Consider the following 23,357-nt stretch of genomic DNA (forward strand, 5'->3'; position numbering starts at 1 on the left):
TAAAAAGTAATAAAAATTAAAAATGGTGTGCTGTGTTCTCTAAACAGTAAATAGTAAGTTGCTTGAAATTACACGCAAATAAAATTAATACATTAGTTTGTATATCGAATTGTAATTAATTAAAATAATATAATTTCGTAGCTTATGATAATTTTTTTATTTGAGACTCACTAAATTTTTGTCACCATCGACAAATTTTCTTGTACTGTGCCTTGCAGCTAAATTGAAAGTCGCATTTGTGATCCGCGGATTGACTTTTCCAGACTAACGGTCACTTTTGTAGCTATGGACTCCTGTTTAAGTTGCGTTGGAGCTTTAGCTCGTTGAACCATTATATGTGTTTTTTTTAGGGCTCCTATTTTATTTATTTATTTATTTTTAAAGTTCTCAAATTTTATTCTTTGTTTGATACTAGTTTGATTCAATTTAAGGAGTTCAAGCTAAGGAAAAATCAAGAGTATGTTCGGTTTGTAATTCAAAGAATAATTTATTAAAATTCAAAAGACAGAAAATTATTTCCGAATAATTATAAAAATAACTCTCAAAACATGTCATTTTATAACGAAATTTTCAATCAAATTGAATTTTTGTACTTTTTTTTAATTTTCAGTTCTTTGAGAATAAAAAATATAAACCCAAGAGGCCCTAAGTTCTTTTATTTTTTCACTCGAGTTTGGTGTTTCAGAGAATGCAAGGACTTGGCATTCTTGTCAATAATTTTTATAAAGATAAATTACACTGATATCCTTAAAGTTAAATTATATTTCAACTAAATAAAGATTTTGATTTCAACTTGCACTTACATCCCAATATGCTTTTTGACATCTAACACATGCGAATTAATCATTTTATTCTTAATTTTTTAATACAAAATATATATAATTTTAAAAGACAAAAAAGCCCCTATTCTCTCTCCATATGGATTTTGAACTCGTTGATGCATAAAAAAGTTTCGCTAGATTTTGAACACTTTTTTCATATCTGTTTGGGATTAAGCCATATCTGTCAAATTCTGGATTTGACATTTCAAAGTCTCCCTCAAATGTCTGATTCCATATATTGGGTGTCTTATGAGTGCGTTAGGTGCATCTCACACCAGTGGAAAGTAATGATGTTTTGCAATAATACTAATCACCTGGCCGGAAAGGAAAATTATTTTCAGATCCGTGAAAGCTTAACCCTCCTAAGGAGTCCAGAATACAATAAGGAAAATAATACATTGCATAAACTATGAGGTCAAAGGATTACTTAGTCATTTAACACCTAAAAAATATTCTGACTCTTCAAAATTTGATATTTGGGGTGTAAGTAAAATGTTAAATCATTGATTCAAATATACGTGAAATCTAAAACAAAAATCTTCATCCGGTTGAAAAATGACCTAATTTCAATTTGCCTTTTTTTTCTTATATAGCAGCATATGCTTTCAATGGTATCATATGTTTGCCTCCAATTTTGTTAGTTTTAAATTAATATTTAAAAGTTAAAAATCTTGAATGGGCAATTATCAAAAATAAGATCAGCATATGCAGGCCTGCCTTAATATATGTTTCTGAGAAAAATCATGATTGTGAGATGAAGACTAAAAAACCAAATTTTTGGTCATCCATTTGTGTGCGTGAGAGAGGGATGTTCCACTTTTTGCACAATGTAAACCTTACTGTTCATAACTACGAAATGGACATTACCAAGAAACAGATTTCTTTGGCGAATCTTATTCCAGTAATTTTCATACAATCATTTTGCTTGAATGAGCTTTCAATAAAATGTTTGTATACAGATTAAAACACGATAAAGTTGGTTCATTGTTATTTGAAGATTATGGTACGAAACACGAAAACAATCTTTTAAAAGTTAAAGACTGTATATATCTTACCCTTTTCAGACCCCGGCAGAGTATGCTGTTTTTAAGTAATTAAATAGTTTGGCTTATCCAGTTATCAATATCCCATTCGTCCCTATATCCTTCCGGTTGAGAACTAGTAGCAAGCTTCCAAATTTGTACGTATAACCTTTTTCTCTTCTCCTCCAGAGGTGGTATTCCCACTTGAGCAGCCAACCAGTCCATGTACTCAAACTGCCATCAAACCATGAAATATATTTATATATATATAAATATATATCCATGCATATATGTCTAGAGCCATCAATGTCTATAACAACTTTTCAATACTTGTCAACTGGGGAATGAAATTTAAAAGTGAAGAGTACAACAAGAATGGCAACTGGGGAATGAAAACCTCATGTGGATAAATTTGATGGGTATAGTGCTTGGGGATCCCGGATTCCTCCATATGCCGGTAAAGTTTTTCAACATCAGCCAGCATCTCCTCCTTGGATGGCAGAGACACCTTACCGGATAAAACTGGCGCTATCCACTTGGATTGTAGCTCCAGCAAAGGAAATACAATGGCCTAATAATTATTGTAAAGAAAAAATTCCGCTACATAATTTACCATAAATTTCATAGTTGCTTGCTTGAATCGACACGAAAAAATCAACAATTTGAAATGGAACAACTGACCTTAAAAGGTATTCCAACAAAGGAGAGCCAAGGACCAAGCTGGGGTGGGAAGACATGCTTATAAAGTGGTCCGATACGGTTGTCATCGATTGTCACAGTTCCATTTGTTTTCAGAAATGGAACATGGTATTTGTACCTTTATACAAACATATAAGAGTCATCCATGAACAAGCCAATGAAAAGATAAACTAGTTCGGAATTGATATATACCCAGTACAATGAAAAATGACATCAGCTTTAACAGAATATCCCTCTTCAAAAGTTATCGTACTATCTTCATAGACATAATCAATCTATAACAAGATTAAAATTCATCATTTCACATCTTGAAATGCTTTTATTGAAAATAAATAAATAAATAACAGATATATACATATGATTTTGCAACATGATGTTATTGATGATTTTAAGTAATTGACGTCTTTGAAGAGTGTTGTATAAATATACAAATTTCATGGGATGTCCAAGGGAACATATATATTAGTACCTTTGAATGCTGCCATATATTGTCGCAGTTGTCTAATTTTGAGACTTTAACACTAGGGGATCTTGATGAAAGATGAACTTCTTTGGCAACTTTAGCAATATCTCTGGATATATCAATCGCACTAGGCCCAGCTCCAACCATAACCACAATCTGTAAGTTGGAATTTTTCAGGGAGTACTTGCAACAATTAAATAGATCGAATTACAAGTATAAGAACTCTATTTGGTGTGTGTGCTAATTCCACTAACGTCATTATCATCCTCGTCTTAATATATTAATCTCACGTCAATAGGATCCGCCATGTGAATTATCTCTCTCCAACCAAGCACGGTCTTATGTGGTGTTCAATTTGAAAAACTTAATTGTGTGGGTTGTATTAGTGGCTTAGCTATCACCAACTGATTAGATACTGACACGTACTGATAGGATCCACTAAAATAAAATATTTTTACTTATGTAACATTATATAATTAGTTGATGGCACAAATAACTAATTATTAAAGGTGCAGGAAAGTCTTTCTCGTGTCCCACTGATTTTTTTTTTATTTGCATTATGTACCTTTACATTTTGTAAAATTTTAAAAATGCGCCCATTGAAACTATGAAAAAACTTCAATAGCACCCTCTTTTAACAAAATTTTTGGGTTCATCAAGGTCTCCAACCTTTTCTAGTACATGTCATTTCATCTATTATATTTTAAACATTTTAAGATTGCTTTTAAGAACCAGATACTATCTTGTTTTGAAGGTAATTTAATTTTCCTAGAATTTTCAAACCACAAAACGTGGAAATAGCAGAGTAACATACCTGATTCCGAAATGGTTCGGGAACACGGTAATTGTGACTATGTACTTGGTTTCCTGACCATTTCTCAATGCCTGCATACATATGAAAATCATTTTTATTTAATTTTTTTTTAATGGGTTTTTTTAATTAAAAAAAGACTACTCCTTAAACATTCTATATATACAGGAATGTATTCTATCCGGACAGTTGTTATTGCACAACAAAGAAGTAGAATTCTTTAACGCATAAATCACATTCAATTTCAACTTGGGTGGCATATTTTTGGTTTTTTTTTTTGAAAGGTGGAGTCAATTTATTAAAATAAATAAGGATAGTAGGCCTAGAGATTAGACCAAGATACAACGGACATTACAATGAGAACTGGCTTTATTTTGTTGACTAGCTTTATTTTGTTGTTTTGACAGTTGGGTGCGTCCAATAAACCTTCAAGCCTTAACCTTCAACGACAAGATATATAATATATTAATTTTTGTCAACTTCAATGCAGTGTGTTATGCATTACCTCTTATCTGTGTGTGTAATTATTATTATATATATATATATATATATATAATTGAGTTATTAGATGCAGACTGAAAGTATAAGATCACATATGAGCTATGTTACAGAAACTATGCCAATGTAACTTATTGGAAATTAAAATGGCATTATAAGGTCAACTTATTATTTTAAATGCATTAAGATTTTTTTAAATTAGTTGGTTAATTCATTGGCTTCACTACTTCATATTTTATATATATACACACACTTATCCTATATATATACAGTACATACATGCATATAGATTGAGTCATAGTAGTTGTATGAGATAAGAAACCTTATCGGAAAAAAAATAATAAAAAAAAAAAAAACAGAGCATAGAGTACCTGGAAGATTTGCTAACCGTGGTTCAGTGAAGTGACCATTACACACTACTACTGCCTCGAAGGTATCCGCTGAACTCAACCCACTCGTCCTCGACTCAACGATCCATTCGTCATTTCTTAAGTCAAGCTGCTCAACTTTGACCACTTCAGAATCAAACCGAATCAACTCAGTGAGTCCAAAGTCCCTGGCAAAATCATTCAAGAACCGGAGCACCTCCTCATGCCCAGGAAAATTCCTCGAATCCCCATTTTTCCCAACAGTAAACGGATAGTCCGAGAAACCCATCACGTGCCGAGGAAGATTGGTTCGGAGCGACTGGTATGCACTGCTGTGAACGATCTCTCTGTTCGGGTCGAGTCCGAGTGGATCGGACTCGACTCGAGAGTCGTAGACCCATGTTCCACCGAGTCGGTCTCCTTTTTCGTAGACGACGACTCGGTGGCCTTCACTTTGAAGTTCACGGGCGGCGATAAGACCGGCGGCACCGGCTCCGATCACCGCCACTTTCAAAGATCGTGCCATCTCTGTCTCTTGCCTTTGTTTTCAAAGAAAGTGGGTGGAGAAATTACTAGATGACTTAAACTTTATATCATAATATAGATTTTTATTCAGTGGAATATGATTAGTATACATGTGGCTTCACAGGCCATACCATCTCTATTATTTTATAAGGTAAAGGACAGCCACATTTCTTAAATTTGACAAAAGAATACTAAAAAGAAACTTATCTATTTTTTAGATAAAGATATTCCTTAAAAATTCAAAAATGAACAAAGACATCCCTTTATATAAAAAATTGACCAAATTACTCTTTAACCGTTTAGAAGGCTTTTTAACTTTACAATTTAATAAATTGAATCAATCTACCCTCGTGAATAATTTATGCATAAAAAAAAAGTAAAAAACAAAAAACAAAAAAACTTTATATTGTTCACTTTTTTATTTTATTTATTTTTGTTATTTACTTTATAAATGTCCTAACTTCTTATAAATGTAGAAGTCTATAATGATTTTTTAATTCAATATATATATTTCAAATAAATTATATTTTGTTATTACTTTTTTTCTTTTTTTTATTTTTAAATTAAGATGCGTAATCCTTTTATCTAAAAAAAAATTAAACCAATCTCTTTTCTTTAAAAATAAAAAATACAGTAGCAGCACAATAGTATGCATCTTAAATTATATATCAAATATTATGCATTTCTCAACATAAAAGAAAATAGGTACCATCTTAACTTTATGCATCTTAACTTTATGTATGCCTTTGTTTTTTTTTTTTTTTCTTTTGTTTTATTATTATTATTTTTTTCCCTTTTATGTTGGGAAATGCATAATATTTGATATATAATTTAATATATAATTTAAGATGTGTTGAGGATAAAATTAGCGCAATCCGATACGATACCGTTTTCCTGCAAGGAAGAGATGATAAGATCGATGAACCTTGACGACACTGATGTAGTGCCTGCCAAGTGTTCTCCGACGATCAAATTAGTCACGGAGGTCTAAAAAGAAGGCAGAGATTAATAATAGTTTTTACATCGTACCTTCTTTAATGGCTTAGTGCCCTATTTATGACTGTTGATTGGAATCAAAATCGTTCCGCCGATGTCGATGGTTGATCTTATCTTCTGCTTGTGCGAAATCATAAGAGATTTGTTGCCAGATTTGTCGGGGATATGATTTAATCCTTTTGACCTCCTCCATTATTCTTACCTGTTGAACCACGTCAGATTTCATTATCCTTGATAATGAAATCTAATTAATCTTATCGAGGGTAGGGTGGGTTTATATTTTTCCTTATCAAGATGAATAAAGTTATACTGGTACCATATTTTTTATTTTTAAAGAAAAGAGATTGGTTTAATTTTTTAAGATGAAAAAATTAAGCATCTTAATTTAAAAATAAAAAAGAAAAAGAAAATAAGTAATAATAAAATATAATTTATTGAAATATATGTATTGAATCAAAAAATCATTTTAGACGTCTACATTTTTAAAACTTTGGGATATTTATTTAAATTAAAAAAAAAAAAGTGAACAATATAAAGTTTTTTTTTTTTTTTTTTTTTACTTTCTTTTTATGCATAAATTGTTCATGAGGGTAGATTGGTCCAATTTATTAAATTGTAAAGTTAAAAAAGTCTCCTAAACAGTCAAAGGGTAATTCGGTTAATTTCTCATGTAAATGGGTGTCTTTATCCATTTTTGAAATTTCAAGGGGTGTCTTTGTCCAAAAAACAGATAAATTTCCTCTGAATGTCCTTTTACTAAACCTCATGAAGGGTGGTTGTACTTTACCTTATTTTATAATTAAAAAGAAGGGTTAATTACACTCACACCCCCTGAGGTTTGCCTTATTGACAGTCAGATGAAAGTTGACTCCTTTTTGAACAATAATCACCCCTCAGGTTTGATAAAGTTGACAAAGATACCCCTCCCACATCTAATACATAGTGAATTAACATTATTGCCCCTTGACTTGATAATTAACTTATTTTGACCTTGGAATTACATTTTTAACCTTTACTACTCATTTTATTGGACCAAACCACCCTTACCCTTACCTTCATATCACAGACGCCGCCGCCGCCACTCCACAGCTGCCGCCGCCACCCATATACATCCATCACGAAATCCCAGCTTAATCAAGTCCAAATCCACATACAACATACAAAAATAAATTCCATAGGCAATATATATATATATATATATATATATATATCCCATATTCAGAGAGAATCAGACACACACACACACATATATATATATACACAACAAATTATACCAAGTCAGAGGTCTCTGAAATTTTGGTGGAATTGGGTGCGTGTGTTTTTCTGTATATGTAGATTAGCAATTGGTGATGGTAGTGGCAGTGTGTTGTGGGGGTTTGTTTGGCTTTGACGGCATGGTTGAGTATAAATTATTTGAGTTTTTGTGTTGTGGTGGAAATGGAGAAGGGCGGTGGCAATTGACTATGCCCGGGAATAACGTCGACTACGAATCACACTGCTTACGCTGCAACCATATTGTGACGACGCCCGTAAAGAAGATGACGACGTGGGCTGGTGGTTGCGTTCTGGGTTTGTTGGGAAGAAGATGAAGGTACATAGGTGGTGCAACTCCACGCGCATTGATGGTGAGTGGGGGTGCGTGATGCCCCTTCCGGCAAAGGTTGGGCCGGAAAAAGGGTGATCCAACCCAACAGTTCCATCCCCTTCCCTTAGATGACGACGAAGTTCTGAAACCTCCGACGCCGAAATTTAACTCAATCTGAATTGACTGATCTGGCTCACATCATACACATTTGTTGCTTGTCTTCAACACAGATAAGAACGACGATTTGTTACGATTAAGGCAGCGGTTTCACAAGGTGGCCATGGCGGGAGGAGGTGGCAGTGGCCATTGTGGTGAAGGCGTATAGGAGTTTTAAGAAGTGGCGTTAGTAGTGGTGGCCGAGTTTTGGGAGGCGGTAGTGGTAGGTGAGGGTGAGGACTTGTTTGGCTGTAATTTAATACTGCTGAGGGGTATTTTGGTCATTTAAATACTCTGATATTTTAGATTAAGAATTATTATTTTATTGAAGGGCAATAGTGTCATTTTACATCTTTTTAGGGGTTGTTTGGCTGCAATTTCTGATATGGGGTGTGAGTGTTCAAAAAGAGACTAACTTTCATCTGGCTGTCAATAGTATAAACCTCAAGGGTGTGAGTGTAATTAATCCTAAAAAGAAATACATTTTGAAGGATTAAAATATTCAAAATAATAAAAAAGAAAGTACAATCAATCAATCAATCAAAGTCCTCCATTGCATAATTTAAAAATAATAATAATAATAATAAAATAAAAAATAAATAAAAAATAAAAAATATCATCGGCCTACAGAGAGTTCACAATCGATCAAGTTCATTTAAGATCGTGCGATCTCTGTCTCTAACTTTGCTTGTTTCAGATTAATATTACAAAGTTAAAAATCTTGAATGGGCACTCACCAAAAATAATTTTCTTTCCCTTGGAGATGAGCAGTTCCGGCCGACCAGATGGGGCATCCTTTTGTGGCCACTGTGGTCCACCTCAGACCATTTCTAGACTCACATCTCTTCACCTATTTGAGATGAATACACATGACTGGTATATGAGATGTGTCACAAGCTTTAGGACCACTCCAATTTTAGTGGTCATGGACAAACGTTAAGATTTTCAGGCAATGTCAATCACCAGTTCATAGATATGCATCAATGTATGCTCAATTTCACATATGTTTCCTATATATGATGAGTAGTGCCTGGACTTTGTTGCGTGAAAAAAAAAAAAAAAAAAAAAATGGCTGGCCCTAAGCTACTTGCTCTTCTCATTTCACTTAACATCATCTTTTTCGCTTGCTGCGTCTCGTGCCATAATGTCCCCTGCCCTCCTCCAAGCACCACCACTCCCTCGGCACCCTCCGTCCCTAAAACGCCAGCCAAGTGCCCGAAAGACACCCTTAAGTTTGGTGTTTGTGGTGAATGGCTGGGGCTTGTTAAAGAGATTATTGGGGCTAAACCTAGCAAACAGTGCTGTGCCCTAATTAAAGGTCTAGCTGATCTTGAAGCTGCATTGTGTTTGTGTACTGCTATTAAAGCCAATGTGTTGGGTGTCATCAAGCTCAAGATACCCATTGCCCTCAGTTTGCTTGTTAATGGATGTGGAAAGAAGGTGCCAGAGGGCTTTGTATGTGAATGAAATTTGTGCATCTATCCATGTATGATGTGGTTGTGTGTGTTCTGTGGTGGTGTTTATGTCATTAATTTGTATTGGTGTCTCATGTACCTATTGATGTTTGTTCATCAAATAAATAAAGCAATATTAATGTCTAGGAGCAGATTTTACTTCTTTAATTGAAAGTGATGTCGCTTGAGTCTAGCTCACTGAAAAATGGTCAAGTGAAAAATATGTTGTTTTCTTATTTACACATACTTCTATAGACTCTTTTGATGTTAGCCAGCAATGTGGATGGGAACGGGTATATCTCAACCGTCCGTGTAACACACGCGTGGGCGCTTGGTCAGAGTGTAGGGAAATGTAGGGCACACAAAGACTAACCCAGCCTGTGAATTACACGATAATGATAGATCAAATGCGTCAGTTGCACGGTGCAACGGGTGCAACTAAATTTCACAGAATTAACAATTCTGCCCAATTTATCACCCAAATAGACAGACAAAGTCCTCAAAAAAAAAAAAAAAAAAAAGACTTAAAACTTCAAAATATAATGAAAATAGAATAGTTATTGGCTACAATGACCACGTACACTCAATCAATATATAGAATTCCTTTAACAACGAGTCCGAAATATATACGATCAATGTAATGGTTAATATCATAATATTACAACACTAAAGCTGACTTGTTCAAGTCTAGCTGGAAAATTGAACGGATCTACCTGGTTCAAAATAGGGTAATCCTTCTAAAACTTAGGACTGAACCATTAAAAACTATATCATGATGCAAGAAATTATATGAAAACGCATAAAAATTGATCTTCCACAAGGAAAATACGTTTGTCTCATCAACAATGCGAATTTTATTGTTTCCCAAAGCGTGACATATACCATCAAAATGGAGGTTGTCATCGTTGATGAGATGTGTGAATAAACCATTCCAAAAATCAAATCAATATGGGTTTGTAATTACCCTAAACAAATCAAGAATGTAATTAAAGAAATGGGTAAAAAATAAAAAATAAAAAAATAAATGAAGAGAGAATGAGAGATAAAACACTACTATTTGCATTTGTAGTCCGGGGGGGTCTTTTTTCCGCAGAAATCCAGGATCAAGGTCATGGCGAAGGGGATGTTCATGTTGAAGCCCATGATATTGGCTTTCATGGCCATGCAAAGGCAAACAGCAGCTTCGAACTCAAACATGCCATTCATGAGTTTGCAGCAATTCATCGGCGGTTTACCGACCTCAAAGTGCATCAGATAATTCATCAAACCTCCACATACCCCGAACTTCAGTACATTCTCTGGACATGTCTTCTTCGCCTGAGGGCGTGCCCGATGGTGTTCGGAAGTTTTCGGTGACAGGAAGCCGGTAACTTTGATGGAAGTGATCAGACAGAAGAAGATAATGTTGAGAGAGAGGAGAAGCACAGTGGATGCAAGAGACTTTGAAGCCATTTCATCCAACACAGTTGTCCCTAATGCTTGTGAGCTTCATTATTCCATTTAAGTCCTATATGCATGAGTTATAAGTACTTAAATGAGTCACATGGAATGATTTTTGGTTAGTGTATAGGACAGAAAAATGCGGAGTTTGGTCCCTTTCAGATCCGATTTATTATGATGAGATGTGTCAAGACTTGCATCAATATAGAAGTTGACCAGAATGAGTAATTGTTTTAACATGGACAACAATAATGTTAGCTACCTATTTAAAATTCACTTTAAATTTTTTTCAATACTTATAGTATATCATGACTAATGAGTAATTAGGTGATGAAAATGATAATAGTAAAACAAAAAACAACAATAATAATAATAATAACTTTCAATTTTACTTTGTAATTTGGTTTCATTGCAACAAACAGCTTCTTAGACCAGACTAGCATATCATCAGGACAAATAAAGCCAATTCTACAATGTATATTCAGCAAAGAGAAGACTAGGAATTAAGGGTTAAAATCAAAGAAACAACGGCCATCCGTGAAATAAACTGAAAAATACAATCTCATCTGTGCAGAGTGGATGAAACAGAGATCTAAATCGTATGACAATTCTCTTACAACTTTCAAAAGTCTACTATTCCATCATGTCCTACTTCATGAGTTGCATCTTTTACTTTTCTGCTCCTGCAAGTTCAGGAAATATGCGCTAGTACCAAGTCATAACTTGCAATTTTAGAGGGAAAAAAAGAAACTGGAAGGTAAAACAAAAATAAGCTTACATTGTTTCGTGAATTATTTGTGGAAACGGAGCCATTCATTGAGGTTTTAAAAGGATGATAACACGGTGATGCTCAATCCGAGTCTCACTTATCCGACCAAGGTGCCGAAGGACCTGTGAATCACCACATTGCAAGGATGAACTCATAATGATTGAAGTAACTGAGCTACTTTAAACAAACATAAAAAGCTCTTGTAGTTTCTGTTTACAGACTATATCAAGGTTAAAATAATAAAAAAAATCGTATAGCATGGAACTTCTATTCTAGTTCTACCACTCTTAAGTAAGGATTCGCACAGAATCATATGAATGAGAGCTGCCTAAATAGCAATTCCCAAGAAGTGGTTTGTTTCTGAGAATTCCACTTCCCTCCAATTTTGGAGGATATAATTTTATCCATAATATATCTTCTTGTCAACCAATTAATTCCCAAAAAAAAGGAACAAAAAGAAAAAGGTGAATACTTTGTGGATCATTTAAAATAAAAAGCAATTGTTATTGTTCACGTTATGCCACACAATACTGTATTCCCTTTGGTTTTGCATGCAGTTGATTGATTTCTAATCACCTAGCTAACAAGAAAAACACTCACAGTCAGTATTGCTTTTCCAGTGTTGTCAAGCTTCAAGGTGGGCCCTTTTACATCCATTTCAAGAAAAAAGTGTTTGCCTTTTACTGCTTCTGTCATTGCAATATCTCTTAGTTGCTGCAAGTTTGATCACAATTTTGAAAATTAGTCGCACATCAACACTGAACCAATACATTTATGAACATGACGAAGCAATCAGAGCCCACAAAACCACAAGCCAAATTCTTGAAAATGGCAGGAAAATTTTCAATCTTAAATCCTAGTGCTAGAAATATAGTCTGTGTTAGCACCACCCAAGCACAATTTGGGAAGGACTAAGGTGTTGAAATCCAGAAAAATACTGGTATCTTATGGAGAAGAATTAAGCATCTGATGAAACCAGTCCTTAAAAGGAATTCCAAGACCTAGATTAAGTTCACTTACCAGGGCTCTTTCCAAGGTATCCTCTGCCAACTTCACAAATAAAGGTACCATGATCAGGACAGTAAAACAAAATTAGTAACAATTGAATAGAATGAGAGAGAGAGAGAGAGAGAGAGAGAGAGTAAAATACACCTTCTTTCTTGGGGCAGCAATAAGCTGAGCATTTGCCTCAGCATATGCTGCCATGTCATTGATAGCCGCATTGACCTTGTCTAGCGTGAGCCTTCCTCTCATGTACCTGTGATTGGCAAGAATCAGGGATAGTAAATGTACGAGATACGATCATCTAAAATGTCCTAAAACCCTCCCCTTCTTCCAAAAATAAAAAAGAAAAATAATAATAATGGAATAAGGAATATAAGGAGATAACCATGTAGCATAACTTCTTTTTTTTTTTTTTTTTTTTTTTTTTGATAAGTGACAACCATGTAGCATAACTATCCTGCAAGTAAGAAATATCTATATATACACACACACAAGTATGTGATCAAGACACTTCTTAAAGGTCAAAATGTACTCACGATGACAAGGAAGCCAGCTCATCAGCAGTAATGTGCCATAATGGTGGGGAGGCACGACCCTTTTTCTCCTGAAATTTATGAATGACAGACTACATAAAAAAGTGATCAAAGATAAATTTCCTTATTCTGTATCTTCAGCAAATCTTTATAACATCCAATATCCTGAAACAATGTCACCTAGGGACAGATATGCTTCTTTTTTTCCTCACATTGTTTTCCATGTTAAGCAAACAACTTGGTTTAATATAATCACTACGATGGTCAGTATCTTTAAACCAACAGTACAATAAAAAGGAGTCATTGTTTAGCAAGTGTGACATTGTTATCAAAAGCAACTTCCAATCCGATGGTGATAAACAAATCACTTTTTTATTATATTACAGTAAAATTTTCACATCTGGTAGATCATTTTTTGTGCAAAATGTGGTTAGTGTCAATTTGATATTTTCGGATGAGCCATTTCAGTTTTGATACATTCCCAATCTGATGTTTCCAAAAGGCAAGTTGGTATATTTTATATATCGTCAAGACTAAGTTGATCTCTAATATGTCCCGTTCCTACACAAATTTTTCCAAAATTTGGTAACTTATCTATGTTGACACTTATCTATGTTAACTTATCTACGTTGACCGAGTGTTTGACCACCACAGGGCATGTTTAGAGAATGTTGCATGGCAAAGAGCTAGAATGCCTTATGGCGCAGACACCCTTCTCGGTATTCATCTCTTCATCAGGGAGGAAGGAGTTATGCAGAAAGAATGTGAGATTGGTTTATTAACCTTAACTATTATGTGTTTGAAGTGCAAATGTGAAGTGCAAATAGAGTGCAAGAAATAAAATTTAGCTTATCCATTCAAAAGAAGTTCAAGTTGTTCCAAGTCTCACATTGATTATGAGCTGAAATTGAGAGTGTGTATTTATCTAAATCCTATGACTATCAACAAATAAACGCTAAATATAAATACAAAAACAGATATATGGTTCGATAGTTAGATTCATAAATTTGTGCACACAAACACACACACATAGAGAGAGAGTCCAATACTTTGGGTACCACCACCGACTCCTCTTCAAGCTTCATAGATCCAAAACCAAAATCTTGTTGCAAGGTTTCTGGCAGCAAACTGAAACCAATAAATAATAAATAAATAAATTCAATAAAACTAAATAAATGGGGAAAAAAAAAAAAATGGAGAATTAGCTCTGCATATCTACCCTAAGAAAATGATATTAAAACAATCCAAATATGGAGCAAATAATTAAAATTACCGTTTACTATGATCCTGATTTATGACCGCCACTCTTTCAGGCAAATGCAAGGGAACATAAACCGACATACTCTCCAATTTCTTCTGCTGCCGCAACGAAGCCTCAATGAGTTTCTACAATCAGAACAAGAAAACCAATTCAGTTTTAATCACAGCTTTTAATTTCACTAATTAAAGATATAGTATTGACCAATATCCAAATTTGTCTCACTTTATAAAATTACAACCATCAACCCGAAATTTTCAACTTCTTCTTTTTCCCAATTATTCAGAAACTATAATTAATTACTTAATCTTTTCGCCAAATCAACAAATATTTAAAAAAAAAAAAAAAAAAAAAAAAAAAAAAAAAAAAAAGAAGAAGAAATCATTAGAATTCCTGAATCAAATGCCAAACATTGCCATCCAAAAAAACCCTAATTAAAATTAGGGCACTTAATTGTAAGTAATACAGAAGAAAATAGTGAAGAATGAGTGAAGGGAATGGTACTTTAGCTTTGGGGATAGCTTCGGTCTCTTCTCGCAATCGGTCTTTGATCTGCTGTACCTGAAGCTCCATGGCCTTCAGTGTGTCATCGACGGCCGACAAATCGGTGACGCTGCTCGCAGCGTACACTGTAAAAACAACGATTGGAGATATGCGAGTTTGTTTCGATGGAATTTGAAGATGAATGAGAGAATGCGAAGGTTATGAGACTTACTGTTTCGAGCGATGACGAGTTCTTGAAGTTCTGCTATGCGTGTGTTGAATGAAGAGATCAGAGAGTCGAGTGAAGAGCCTGCTTCTTTCACATCCATCTCTACTTTCTCTCACTAGCTTCTTCTTCTCTGTAATTGTCTGAGTCAGGTTTTGGAGAAATCGGAAGTGAGCAGAGTTGAAATTTGAATCCCTAAAACCCCAAATGTCGTATTGGCGGGAAAGCATGACAATGGAAGATATTGCCAGTCCACATACCACGTCATTTGGTTACCAACTTACCAATAATATGCATCAGTAATTATTACACATTTCCAAGACCTTGGTTCCAAGCCAATCAAATGTGTAAATAATACTGTATATTTTACCTTTATAAAAAGTGTGTGAATAATATAAGTTTTATTCGGATTTTTGTAATCATTGATCCCAATCAATAGCTATTTCACACGAATCACACGGAAACAAAAAATTGAGGGCCCGTTTACTAACGCTTTCACTTTCTTATTTTTACTTTCTTCAAAAATAAAATCATAATTTTTATTCCTAAAGTTGAAATATAAAGTAAAATTATGTTTATTAATTTGTTATGCTTTTAATATTTTTAAAGTAAAAAATTAGGAAGCAAGTTTAATAATTATAATTATAATTTTACTTTTTTATTATATATATATATATATATATATATATATATATATATATCATCATCATCATCATCATTGCTGTATTGATCAAGACCGACCCATTCTTGATCGGCAAGTTGAAGAGAAGGAAAAGCTGTAAATTCGCTTCCAAGAGAAGAAAGAAGAAAGTTCGATGACAGCGTTGCCAAGAAATCGTTGTTCCCGCGAGACTTTCACTGCCGCCAGCTCCGGTGGAATAGGGGCAAGGCGCATCGGATCTCAGGGAAGGGGGCAAGCTCTAGCCGAGGTAGGGGATACATCATATCCATACGAACGTTCTTTTTTCAATTCTCTATATTCCTCTCAATTCTAGAAACTTGAAAGTTCATGAAGAATTGTTTTTCAATCCTAAGGTTCCACAAATTAAGCGTCTTCATTCTGGACTGAACCAGCAACAACCCTTCCTCATAGCCGCAAATCACCCTTGCGACGAATCCTCTCTGCACCTCCCACAGCGTTTCCAACATTATTGAGTTGGTGGTTTCAGTATCCACCACCACAAAGTGGTCGTTCTCGGAAATTACGATCTTCTGCGAATGGAGCTTTCTGTTCACCTCCGATCTGAGAAACCTCTGGGCAAATTCTCCACTACAGATCAGCGCACACCATCACTATCCTGATCTTCTTCTTCCTTTTCCTCAAAAGTGTGTTTCAATTAAGACTAAATCCAAATAAATATGTCAACAAAGGGAGGAGGTGGGTGGAGGTGATGGCGGCAGCGATAGGCCGGTAGCCATGGTCGAGGGAGGCAACGTGGAGATTGGTGATAATAATTTTTAAGTTTTTTTTTTTTTGGAAAATAAAGCTACAGTAGAGAAAATACTTCTCATAAACAGTGCAGAAAGTAGAGAAAGTAACAAATCTTCACTTTCTCTTTCCTTCATTAAATCTGAAAGTACTTTCTAATAGGTAAAAAGTAAAAATATATTACTAAACATAATTTTCACTTTTACTTCACAATTTTAGGAATTGACAGTAAAAATCAGAAAGTAAAAGTGTTACTAAACAGGCCCTGAAAAAGCTAATATCTTTCGGACACAATTGTTTATATGTTAAATACTGATTCGTCAGGAGCATTAAATAACTTCTCTGGACTAATAACAACTTTTCTGTATAAGTTGCACCAGCTCAATTAAACAGTTTTTATGTATAGATGATATCAATTTGATTAAATTTTGCATGTTCATTGGTTAGGCGTATCATTGGCATTGCATACCAGGTTCACTCAACATCGACTCGATAATGAGAGTAAAATTTATCTGTCCAAATAAATAAATAAATAAGTTGTTTGGTCTATTGGTCATCGCCATCATTGAAGCTCACCCAATCTTGCTGTCAACAGGTGACATATATATATGTATATATATTGTGTTGGAACCAAAATATTGAAAACGGTGAGTATCGAAGCTTAGAGGTGTGTAATCGCTTCTTGAAAATAGTTGAAGTCTCTTCCACGTGCAATGGAAGACAAATGGCAGCACTATCTCCGGGATTCAACTAAGCCCAGATATCAAAACTGTATGTTCATGAAGGTTGCACTTCTTCTACATAAACCTATGCATTTATCTCCGTCCGATCAACAGAAAATATGAAACTCACACACTCAAAATCAATAATTTGAAAACACCTTTTCAAATCCTTTTTTATATATCTAACTAGTTTATAGAGTGTGTATCGTAGGCTTCATATGTCATATTATTTATACTAATATATTTAGAAGACATTAATTAAGTATTTTATGTAACTTTAAACTTAACTCATAAATAACATATTAATATAGTAAATTAAATGCATCAGGTGAAGAACTTAAAGTTTAAAGTTTAAAGTTTATAATATCTGTAATATCAATATTTTGTCTTCATAAATACAGAGTTACTATATTAATTTGAAATATAACTCCAACAATCCCCCACTTGTTTCAAATTCATTTTGTTGATCGATACAGTCATGTGCATCAATAATGGTGTCTTTTGGACTTGAACCATTACCTAGTGTAAGCACCCTTGATTTCATCTAGGAACTTAGTGAACGATGTCTTGAACTAAGAACCATGTTGATGAATAAGAAATACTACATGCACACTTCTGTTCGGAGATAAAGTACTAAAGCTCGACACGTTTCGGCCATGTGTCCGAAATCTATACTTCTGAGTGTCGTTAAGGATCAAGCCTGTCTGGATCCTATAGAAGCGGCCCTACTTCCACACTCAGATAGGTGTGTCCATCAAGAGTGACCTTACACACTCCAACCGAATACCAGTTATGGACTCATTGAGAGAATTTAATCTCATCATCCTCATTGCAAGATAAGTCGGTGAATCTATCAAGAGTGGTTGTGTACATCCTAATCGGAAATCCGATCTATAGAATTCATTAAGAGACTCATGTCTTAACCTCCTCATTGATTATACGGTGAATCTATCAAGAGTGATCATGTACACTTCAATTGAAAATTGATCTACAGATTCATTAAGAGATCTAAAATCTTAACCTCCTCAGTTACAAGATTGAGCACCCACATCACATCATAAGGAAAGGAACATTAATGTGCTCACACAAGTTATTATGTTACTTGTTTTTCCCATTGAACCCAGGAGAAATATCACTGGGTTGGGTTCCCATAACATCATAACATCGATTACAGGCTCTTTCCAATCTCTTTAGATATCTTGGACACAAGGTCCCTTCACATGTCGTTCAATAGTGGATATGCCAAATGAGATATGGCTTTAGACATTAAGTCATTTCACATGTCTTTCGACATTAGATATGCCAAATTAGATTCGGCCTTGGACACTAGGTCCATTCACATGTCTTTCGACAGTGGATCTGCCAAATGAGATTTGGCCTTGGGCACTGAGTCCCTTCACATGTCTTTCGATAGTGGATCTGCCAAATTAGATTTGGCCTTCACACAGTAAATTATGATAATCCATTTACCAGGATCTCTTCCAGATGATTGTGCTTCAACTACACATGTATAGACTTTTCATTGTAACACTCGTTATGAGCTTGAAGCATCGCAACCTTATTGTCATGAAAATATTTCAAGAGCGGTATAGGCTTACTTCGTATTGGAATAATACTCTCCAGTAAGATTCTTACCCAGTCAACTTCCTCTCCAGCAAAGAAAGTGCAATAACATTCAGATTCCATCGAGGAATAAGTTATACAAGTCCACTCTTTTGATTTCAATAAATCATAACTCTGCCCACGGTGAAGATCCAAGTTGGTACGAACTTTAAGCATCCATAGCAAAAACAACTAGGTATTTGCAATAATCCAACCCATGATCCATAGTACACTGCAAGTACCTCTATATTCTCATAAGAGAAATTCAATGATCTCTTCCCAGATTATTTCTGTACTTGATAACAAGTTGTATTTACCCTGGTGCAATTCATTGGATCATAATGACCACCAATAATTTGAGAATTCAAGTTGATTCAGTGCACTACCTTGATTGCAAATTGACTCTGATCTAGGATCAATAAGAACAAAGACTGTAGCATCTGATAAGATTTTGAACCTTTTAAGATTAATTGATAAAATTGGATTGCGTGAGAGTAAATCCATATTGAGGCCCCACATTTTGATTTACACAATCACACTAGCTTCCCTAAGATCCATCATGTCAAAAGTTCAAATTAAGAACTAATACGCAAATAATAATTGCTAGAATTCCCTTGGAATCTCCTTTCATCAATATGAAATTCAGCTGCAATCATTGCTTTCCTAAACTTTCATTCCTCTATTTAGGAGCTTTCAAAAATGAGTTTTTAAGAATAAAAATTAGTATCATCAATAAAATGATAACATATCACTTTCTTTCATGAAAATAATTAGCTCATTTCAAACATGTCAATATGGATCAAATTTTCAGTATTAGTGTCTTTTCAACACATCAATAAAAGTTTACATGCTACATGTAATGCTTTGATCCACATGAACCTTACCAATGGTTATCCTTTGATTAATGAATTTAAACTCATGTAATCAAATATATGACATGCCATAAATTAAGAAATTTATAGTAACCAAAAATCAGTTTTATAACTGGAAAGCATACCGTTAATCGACAATCATACCAATTTTGGATGAAAAATTGATGAATTTAGAACTCACCTCGAAGCCATTATTTACAAATCTAAAGACATCTTTCAGATGCATCACTTACCAGAAATTATGCTTATGCATGTCACTTTAGAAGTTGAAGAGTTCTCCTCTTATATTATCATCTGATCCCCCTCACAAGTCATAGATCTTGCATGATTTTAACTAATTGTAATGTGCAGAGATTATCTAGTTTCAATCAACTGATGGCATGCGTCCCGAAAGGTAATAAACTTCTTTTGTGATCTTCTCTTTCATCACAAAATATGATATAATCATACGAAAAGTGACCTACTAGAGCTTTTAAAATTCAAGGAATAAACATAAGTATATTCAAAATGAGCATCAATAATGTGACCGATGGGGATTAGTTCAAAGGTACCATATTTCTTTCAACATCTATGAAAGACCACTAAATTTTCAAATGTTATCTATAATGCATAGACCCATATAGGTTTTACCATAACCTTTCGATCAATTCCTGACAAATCCTTTGATAAAAGATTCAGTTCATTAACCATGTTTATAACACGTTATTAATCAATGACTTTGGCAATATAAATATAAATTATTGCACAAATTTAGACATACCTTTAATGAAAAGATTATTTCAAGGAACATACCATATTCAAAGATAACATTGAAGCCACACTCGAAAGGAAATGAATTATAAACCATATTCATATGAATATTAGGAATATGGTGTTCATCCTTTAGAATGACCAGTTTACTAGAATTGCAATTTCATCCAATTGCCCTTGTGCCCACCAACATATGATATTGGGTTACATGATTCCCCCATTAGGTATGGAAGAATTCTGGTAACCTTTAGTAAGATGAGATGCCAATTCAATCCACCTTGTGATCTTCTCATTAATCAAATTAAAATTTGATCAAATGGTGTTTTGTCACCCAGAACAGCTGGACATGGCTTAATCATGACATAAGCGATTTTTAATTATCGAAGGAAAAATAAAATTTTCTTTTCCACCGTTGGGGTGTATATATATATATACACACGCCATCAAAGCCTCGATATTCGGTTGAGAAACCGAAAAATCAGTGATGGACAACAACGAAAATGAATCCATTCAAGAGAAAACTATTTTCAAATTGTTGGAACCAAAATATTGAAAACGGTGAGTATCGAGGCTTAGAGGCGCGTAATCGCTTCTTGAAGATAGTTGAAGTCTCTCCCACGTGCAACGGAAGACAAATGGCAGCACTATCTCTGGGATTCAACTAAGCCCATATATCAAAACTGTATGTTCATGAAGGTTGCATTTCTTCTTCATGAACCTATGTATTTATCTCTATCCGATCAACAGAAAATATGAAACTCACACACTCAAAATCAATAGTTTGAAAACACCTTTTCAAATCCCTTTTGATTAACTCTAACTAGCTTAGAGATTGTGTATCGTAGGCTTCATATGCCATATTATTTATACTAATATATTTAGAAGACATTAATTAAGTATTTAATGTAACTTTAAACTTAACTCATAAATAACATATTAATATAGTAAATTAAATGCATCAGGTGAAAAACTTAAAGTTTAAAGTTTAAAGTTTGTAATATCTGTAATATCAATACTTTGTCTTCATAAATATAGAGTTACTATATTAATTTGAAAGATAACTCCAACATATTGTTGAGAACATGTAGTTGTAGGAATATGGAGGGTTATATTGGTTTATTCACACTTCTTTGCCTTTGTTGACAAGTTAAATGGTTAAAAGGTCATTTTGTTGTACATCAGAGATCCGAAGGGGTGTGTATGTAAAATTTTCAAACCTCTGGGACTACACTCACGCTGGCGAGCAGCTGAGTGAACTTGACCAAAACCTCCAAGTGTGACACTGCAATTAACCCATAATACAAATTCAAAACTATGTTGTTGCTAAAGGCATTTCTTGCAATGTTTTTGAATTAAAAGGATTTGACAATAACAATTTTATTTAAAACTATATGTGAATATAATATTCTCATTTTATTTTAGAAAATTTTGAATTGGATGGATTTAACTCAGATTTTAAAACTCTGCAGCATTCTTCGTGGTTAAAAATGGATACGTTGTTAATTAAGAAGACTTTAATTTAACATTTTAAACTACATGAAGCAAAAAATTTCAATAATAGAATATGTTTGTAAGTTTTAAATTTGAATTGGAATTTTAACTCTCTACTAAACCTTTTTTTTTTTTTTTGGAAACTAAAGCAACTGAATATATATATGAATAGAATGGCCTTTGGTCAGAGACCAGCCCCAATGAAGGGGAAAACAAAGCCCAAATAGGCAAGCCCAATCCAGAGTGCTGAAAAGCCTAACCTAGCCCAACCTAAATAGATATAACAAACAAGTATTAACGGATCAGACCGTTAATGGTGGTTCCAGTGAAGCAATTCCAGTGAAGTAATGATGATGAGTTGCATCTGCAACTCAAGAAGCAAGATCAGGTGGACGAGGTGGCGGACGGCAACAAGATGGAGACAGGTTCCACTCATAGAGGATTTTTCGAGAGCTTGAACAATCATGAAGGAATCCCAGCTTCAGATCGATTTTATGGTGTAGCAAATTTTGTTTGAGACCACTCTAGTGGAAGACTTTTTCCCTTTGAAGATTCTTTCGTTCTTCTCTTCCCATGTGTGGTATATCAAAGCTGAGAGACATACCTTCCGCAGAAAGTTCTGTGCTGAATTCCTCTTCCACTGTGAGGAGAGCCATCTAATTAGGTTTTCCCAATTCACATTCGGCATAATTAGGTTGCATTTGTCACGGATGAATCGCCAGATAGGAGTAACAAAAGAACACTTGAAGAAAAGATGATCATGGGATTCTTGGTTGCTGTTGCATAGAACACACATGTTGTGATATAGTGCCATTGCTTTGGAGTCCAAGGTAAGTAATCTTGATTGCACAGCTAACCACATATTGAATTTCATGCGAGGAATTATAGGAGCTTTTCATACCAAGTTGAACCAATGAACTACTGAGGATTGACCTGCAAGAAATAAGGTGGTTTCCTTCAAGTTGTACTTACTAGAATTGGAAGCTATCCAGGAGAGCTTGTCATTTCTTGTGGAGCATGGTGGAGGCAGGGAGAGTAGCTCAAGGATTATAGTTGATAGACATTCAGGAAATAACCAAGTAAAATTGACAATGAAGATTGACTTTGATATTGACATTAAATCCAGCTTCTGTAAGTGTGGATAGTGGAAACCTTGTGCATAGTGGACCACCAATGCTCCAGTTATCCCACTAAAAGGGTGTGTCATTGCCATTACCAACTCTGTGCTTGATCAGCTGCCTTGCATAGTGCCTTAGCTGCAATATTTTCCTCCAATTCCAAGAACATGATTATGGAATATTGGTGGACCAAATATTACTGGACTTGATTAAGTGTGTGTTGCACCATGATATCCAAAGCCGATCCCTGTCTCCAGTTTT

At 34.5% G+C, this 23,357-nt stretch overlaps 4 protein-coding genes across 5 annotated transcripts; 1 reads left to right on the forward strand and 3 right to left on the reverse strand.

Moving 5' to 3' along the window:
• Positions 1 to 1,400: 1,400 nt before the first annotated feature.
• On the reverse strand, positions 1,401 to 5,304 carry LOC132299134 (flavin-containing monooxygenase FMO GS-OX-like 4). 2 transcript variants are annotated; one of them, XM_059795595.1, is made up of 7 exons: positions 4,686 to 5,302; positions 3,820 to 3,890; positions 3,012 to 3,161; positions 2,735 to 2,817; positions 2,525 to 2,660; positions 2,241 to 2,414; positions 1,406 to 2,077 (listed from the first exon to the last, which is right to left on the reverse strand). In XM_059795595.1, exons 1-7 carry the CDS (start codon positions 5,206 to 5,208, stop codon positions 1,916 to 1,918), a joined length of 1,299 nt encoding a protein of 432 aa, XP_059651578.1. In that variant the 5' UTR covers positions 5,209 to 5,302; the 3' UTR covers positions 1,406 to 1,915. The 2 variants fall into 2 exon arrangements, with proteins under 2 accessions (XP_059651579.1, XP_059651578.1); XM_059795596.1 differs by lacking the exon at positions 2,241 to 2,414 and having other exon boundaries at positions 1,401 to 2,077; positions 4,686 to 5,304.
• Positions 5,305 to 8,979: 3,675 nt separating this feature from the next.
• LOC132299135 (putative lipid-binding protein At4g00165) lies at positions 8,980 to 9,572 on the forward strand. The gene has a single exon (XM_059795597.1). It carries the CDS (start codon positions 9,013 to 9,015, stop codon positions 9,409 to 9,411), a length of 399 nt encoding a protein of 132 aa, XP_059651580.1. The 5' UTR covers positions 8,980 to 9,012; the 3' UTR covers positions 9,412 to 9,572.
• Positions 9,573 to 10,451: 879 nt separating this feature from the next.
• On the reverse strand, positions 10,452 to 10,850 carry LOC132300971 (14 kDa proline-rich protein DC2.15-like). Its single transcript, XM_059798271.1, has one exon. It carries the CDS (start codon positions 10,848 to 10,850, stop codon positions 10,452 to 10,454), a length of 399 nt encoding a protein of 132 aa, XP_059654254.1.
• A 445-nt stretch (positions 10,851 to 11,295) lies between these two features.
• LOC132298608 (spindle and kinetochore-associated protein 1 homolog) lies at positions 11,296 to 15,311 on the reverse strand. Its single transcript, XM_059795009.1, has 10 exons — positions 15,119 to 15,311; positions 14,908 to 15,032; positions 14,419 to 14,531; positions 14,195 to 14,273; positions 13,149 to 13,216; positions 12,760 to 12,865; positions 12,628 to 12,657; positions 12,208 to 12,321; positions 11,617 to 11,729; positions 11,296 to 11,521 (listed from the first exon to the last, which is right to left on the reverse strand). Exons 1-9 carry the CDS (start codon positions 15,213 to 15,215, stop codon positions 11,652 to 11,654), a joined length of 810 nt encoding a protein of 269 aa, XP_059650992.1. The 5' UTR covers positions 15,216 to 15,311; the 3' UTR covers positions 11,296 to 11,521; positions 11,617 to 11,651.
• Between the last annotated feature and the right edge of the window lie 8,046 nt (positions 15,312 to 23,357).

This window comes from Cornus florida, unplaced genomic scaffold, assembly GCF_030987335.1.
Source record: "Cornus florida cultivar Cherokee Brave unplaced genomic scaffold, ASM3098733v1 CherokeeBrave_3.0.0_Hap2_Chr03, whole genome shotgun sequence".
NCBI classification, from domain to species: Eukaryota; Viridiplantae; Streptophyta; class Magnoliopsida; order Cornales; family Cornaceae; genus Cornus; species Cornus florida.

Excerpts from the sequence above, each read along its gene's own strand:
- LOC132299134 (XM_059795595.1), bottom strand. The coding sequence starts at position 5,208 with ATGGCACGATCTTTGAAAGTGGCGGTGATCGGAGCCGGTGCCGCCGGT. Across the intron at positions 2,661-2,734 it reads GTCATTTTTCATTGTACTGG|GTACAAATACCATGTTCCAT; the intron begins GTATATATCAAT and ends GTTTGTATAAAG. Across the intron at positions 2,078-2,240 it reads ATCAAATTTATCCACATGAG|TTTGAGTACATGGACTGGTT; the intron begins GTTTTCATTCCC and ends GTTTGATGGCAG.
- LOC132299135 (XM_059795597.1), top strand. The coding sequence starts at position 9,013 with ATGGCTGGCCCTAAGCTACTTGCTCTTCTCATTTCACTTAACATCATC.
- LOC132300971 (XM_059798271.1), bottom strand. The coding sequence starts at position 10,850 with ATGGCTTCAAAGTCTCTTGCATCCACTGTGCTTCTCCTCTCTCTCAAC.
- LOC132298608 (XM_059795009.1), bottom strand. The coding sequence starts at position 15,215 with ATGGATGTGAAAGAAGCAGGCTCTTCACTCGACTCTCTGATCTCTTCA. Across the intron at positions 14,532-14,907 it reads AAGCTATCCCCAAAGCTAAA|AAACTCATTGAGGCTTCGTT; the intron begins GTACCATTCCCT and ends TTCTGATTGTAG. Across the intron at positions 12,658-12,759 it reads TTGCTGCCCCAAGAAAGAAG|TTGGCAGAGGATACCTTGGA; the intron begins GTGTATTTTACT and ends TTATTTGTGAAG.